The 3,956-nt window shown below is 50.6% G+C and overlaps 1 protein-coding gene across 1 annotated transcript; it reads right to left on the reverse strand.

Moving 5' to 3' along the window:
• Nucleotides 1-215: 215 nt before the first annotated feature.
• MRGPRD (MAS related GPR family member D) lies at nt 216-1,163 on the reverse strand. Its single transcript, XM_026482991.3, has one exon. It carries the CDS (start codon nt 1,161-1,163, stop codon nt 216-218), a length of 948 nt encoding a protein of 315 aa, XP_026338776.3.
• Nucleotides 1,164-3,956: the final 2,793 nt, after the last annotated feature.

The following is a 3,956-nucleotide window of genomic DNA, read 5'->3' on the forward strand; positions in this document are numbered from 1 at the left end:
GCCAACGGGAGCCCTCTGACTCGAAGGAGCACATTGCATTTCGTTTTCCCAGCTGAGTCCCATTGTGAGAACCAGGACACACTGAGCTATGGGAGGGATTTGTCACAGATGAAAGGGACCCCGACAGGGAGAGAGGTGAGTCTTTGGGGCTGTTAACAGCAGGCCAGACAGGCACCGGGCAGGGCGGGCATGCAAATCTGGGGGTGTCCCAGCTCTCAGGCCCCCAGGTCGCTGGTGCCGGTGGAAGGCGTCTCCCTCCCCTCCCCCTCAGGCTCCTCCCTCAGTGCCCTGCGGAGCATGGCCCCCAGGGGCTCCCGCAGGCTCCGGCGACACTGGCTGCCCACGACGAAGTAGATGACGGGATTGGCACTACTGCTCAGAGCCGAGGAGAGGCACGCCACGTAACGGAATAGAGTCTTCTGCTCCTGGGGCAGGTCCAGCCAGTAGAGGAAGAACCAGCTGATGCCAATGGGCAGGGCGCAGAGAAGGAACACCACGACGGAGGCCAGGACGACCACGTACAGCCTTGTGGGCCGCCGCCCCCACTGCCGTGAGCTCTGCCGCACACGCACGAAGAGGGTCACGCTGGACAGAACCATCACTGGGGTGAAGATCCCCATAACGAGGAAGCTGAAGACAGAGTCCACCGTTAAACACTGACTTTCCACGCCGAGCCAGAGCTCGCTGCAGAAGAGTGCGGCCACCACGCTCATCAGGAGGGACAGCGCCCAGAGCAGGACACACACCACGGCTGACAGGTACTGGGGCCGGTGACACTTGTACCAGATGGGGAAGAGGACAGACAGGCAGCGCTGTGTGCTGATGGCCGTCAGTAGGCTCAGACTCGCGGTGTAGGCGAAGAACTTCACTCTCTCCATCACCTCGGAGACCAGCAGGGGCGTTTCTAGATAGAGCGTGACGGCCGTGCAGAGGAGGAAGAGGAAGTCAGCTACGGCCAGGTGGAGGACGTACGTGCAGAAGGGGGTCCTCTGCCCCCGGCAGCTCAGCAGCCAGATCACCAGGCCATTGCCCATCATGCCACACACGCAGGTGAACGTGGCCAAGGACCTTAGCACCTCGGGAGCTGTGTCCAGGGTGTCTACTACTGGGGGGCTGCTTTGGATTAATACTGGGACCCAGGGGCTAGACATACTCTGGTTCATCCTGTGGAAGGAAGATAGACCAGCATGAGATTCTGTGTTGCTGGGGTCCCGAGGGACTTCTGAGGGCCCCTCCCCCTGACTTTCCTGCCCTGGGGCTGTGACCTGGGTTTTGTTTGCAAGAACCATGACCACCAGCCTTGACTAGTGCCCTGCTCCCCTGGTTCCCAACCCACTGACTTGGCCAACCCCACTATGACATACCCGATGTTGTTCTAAGTGCCCTTTGTCAAGTTGAGAGGTTCTCTTGTGTTCTGAGTTTATGTTTTTAATCATGAAGAAGTACTGACTCTCATCAAAGGTTTTCTGTTCATGTATTCATTGCATCAATTCCCCAATACTGCTCAAATCCCTGAATTAACTTTTTAGGATGGCACCTTGGTGCTAATAGGGTTAGCTCCAGCCCTCACTTTGCAGCACAGGATGACCACTAGGCCATTTAAAACCAGCTTAAACACGGGTGTGTGTTTCCGTCTCCATCCCCATCCCAGCCCCCCCGCCAGCTGTCCTACCCTGTCTAACTAGCCCTCTCTCCAAACAGGTGGGTGCTCAGAAGTGTTTTTAATTTACACAAACGTTGTTGTGATTTAGAATTTATGCTGTTTTTCTTCACTCAGCGTGTGGTTTTTCTTAAAGGATATTTTCAGGTGGCTGTATGGAAAAGTAGTTTGTTGGTCTCGATTTTACAATGTACATAAGTGGTTCTTCAGTCCCAGGATTGTAGAAATGCTGTGTCCAACATCCTCATGCCTGTTCCCATTGGACTCGGCTCAGGATTTTTCTGGGATGTTCCAGGAGTGGGATTGCTGGGTGCTAGGACATGTGCATGCTTAGCTCCACTAACCCTCGTCTGCTTCCCTCCCTGGATGGCTGCGTCAGGCCTCACTTCTGCTGTGGGACAGGAAGGGTCACGTTCCTCATTCCCTCTCTGATGATTGCTGTCATGCACTCTCCTCACGTTGGCCAACCTCATGGTTGCAGAGTGGATTCTGCTGATGTTTGAACTTACATTTCACTGACAGTGAGCTTGATATCAGTTCATTTACCTGCCACCCCCAGGGCTCCCCTTCTTGGACCGCCTGCTCACAGTGGCTGCCCCCTTTTCACGTGGGTGTCCTGTCTGTTCCTTCTTGATTTGCCGGCGCCTGAATCCTTGCAGGTTTTACACACTGCGGGTGTCATCTCTGCGAGCGCTCGTAAGTACGGTCGCTTTCTCTGTTGTGAACTTGAGTGCACAGATATGCTCAACTTGGTATAATCAACTCCCACACATTTTCACCCTGAAATGTTGTGGCTTTCGGATCATTCCACGTCCCTGGGTGAAAAAGATATCCCGTTATTTTCTTCTGTTACTTTTATACTTTTTCCCTTCCAGAATTTGGTCTTGAGTCCAGCTAGAACTGTTTTTATGTGAGATAAAGACAGGAGACAGCTTGGGTTTTCCTCCATATTATGAGCCAGTTTTCCCAAAACTGTCTCCAGGACAGCCTGTCTTTTCCCTGTTGACTTATCAAATTCCCGTTTACATATGGGACTCTTAAAACTCTCTGTTCTGGTTTCTCTGTTGCTACACACTGTTTTCATGTGTGTGTGTGTGTCTAAAATATGTATGTGGCTTTGTGTGAATCTCGTGTTGTGTGGCTGACAGCCACTCAGTACTTGTTCTGTGCTCCTTTCATGAAGTTTCATCCTTCAGGGAGACCACTGAGCTCTGCCTGGCTTTCCTCACTTCCGTGCCACTGTCCAGAGAGCACCTGCAGGCTGCAAGCTGGGGTGATCACAGGGTTCACATCTTCTATCTCCTTTCTCTCAGAGCTCACACTCCCAGGATGCCTCTTGCCCAATATCTGAACACAGTTGAGTCTTCTCTTTTCTTCAGTTTTCTGGTTGTTGACAGTGGGAGTGCTGGTCCAGTACCAGTTCCTCCCTTGTGGCTAGAGTCAGAAATGCCTCTAGTGTATTTTCCTCTTGATCATTGCTGGTGTGGAGGAACACTGTTGATTCTTGTAGTTTTTATGAATCAGGAAAATATCCTGATTTATTTCACCATGCCTATTAGTTTCTCTGGACTATTTTGATTTCCTATGGTGCTATCCTCATGCCTCTGATTTCTTTTGCATGTCCTATAGCACAGCCCAGCACATCTAGTAGTCTGCTGAGCAGTGGTTGGAATCAGGCATGTTTATCTTCTCCCTAATCTTAAAGTTTCTTTATTGGATGTGATGGTTATTCTGGGTTCATGGTATTATCTTTTATCAAGGTAAGAAAATTCCCTTTCTGGTTGTCTGAGAGTTTTTATCATAAATTTGGAATTTATCTCAGTTGTTTTTCCTGCATCTACTTAATCACTTTCCTTTTTCCTCCCAACTGTCTATTTATGTGTTGCATACACTGGAATTTATTCATCCTTGTATTTTGGGGATAGACTCTTTCTTTCTTTCTTTCTTTCTTTCTTTCTTTCTTTCTTTCTTTCTTTCTTTCTTTCTTCTTCCTTCCTTCCTTCCTTCCTTCCTTCCTTCCTTCCTTCCGATTTTATTTATTTATTTGACAGAGAGAGAGACAGCCAGTGAGAGAGGGAACACAAGCAGGGGGAGTGGGAGAGGAAGAAGCAGGCTCATAGCAGAGGAGCCTGATGTGGGGCTCGATCCCAGAACGCTGCGATCACGCCCTGAGCCGAAGGCAGATGCTTACTGACTGCGCCACCCAGGCGCCCCTTATAGACCCTTTCTAGTTTGCTGTGGTCAACCCCCCCCCCCCCAGACACGCACAATGTCCTGATATTATTTAGAAACTTTT

This window comes from Ursus arctos, unplaced genomic scaffold (assembly GCF_023065955.2).
Source record: "Ursus arctos isolate Adak ecotype North America unplaced genomic scaffold, UrsArc2.0 scaffold_23, whole genome shotgun sequence".
Classification (NCBI taxonomy): Eukaryota; Metazoa; Chordata; class Mammalia; order Carnivora; family Ursidae; genus Ursus; species Ursus arctos.

Coding starts and splice junctions, on each gene's coding strand:
- MRGPRD (XM_026482991.3), bottom strand. CDS start 1,163: ATGAACCAGAGTATGTCTAGCCCCTGGGTCCCAGTATTAATCCAAAGC.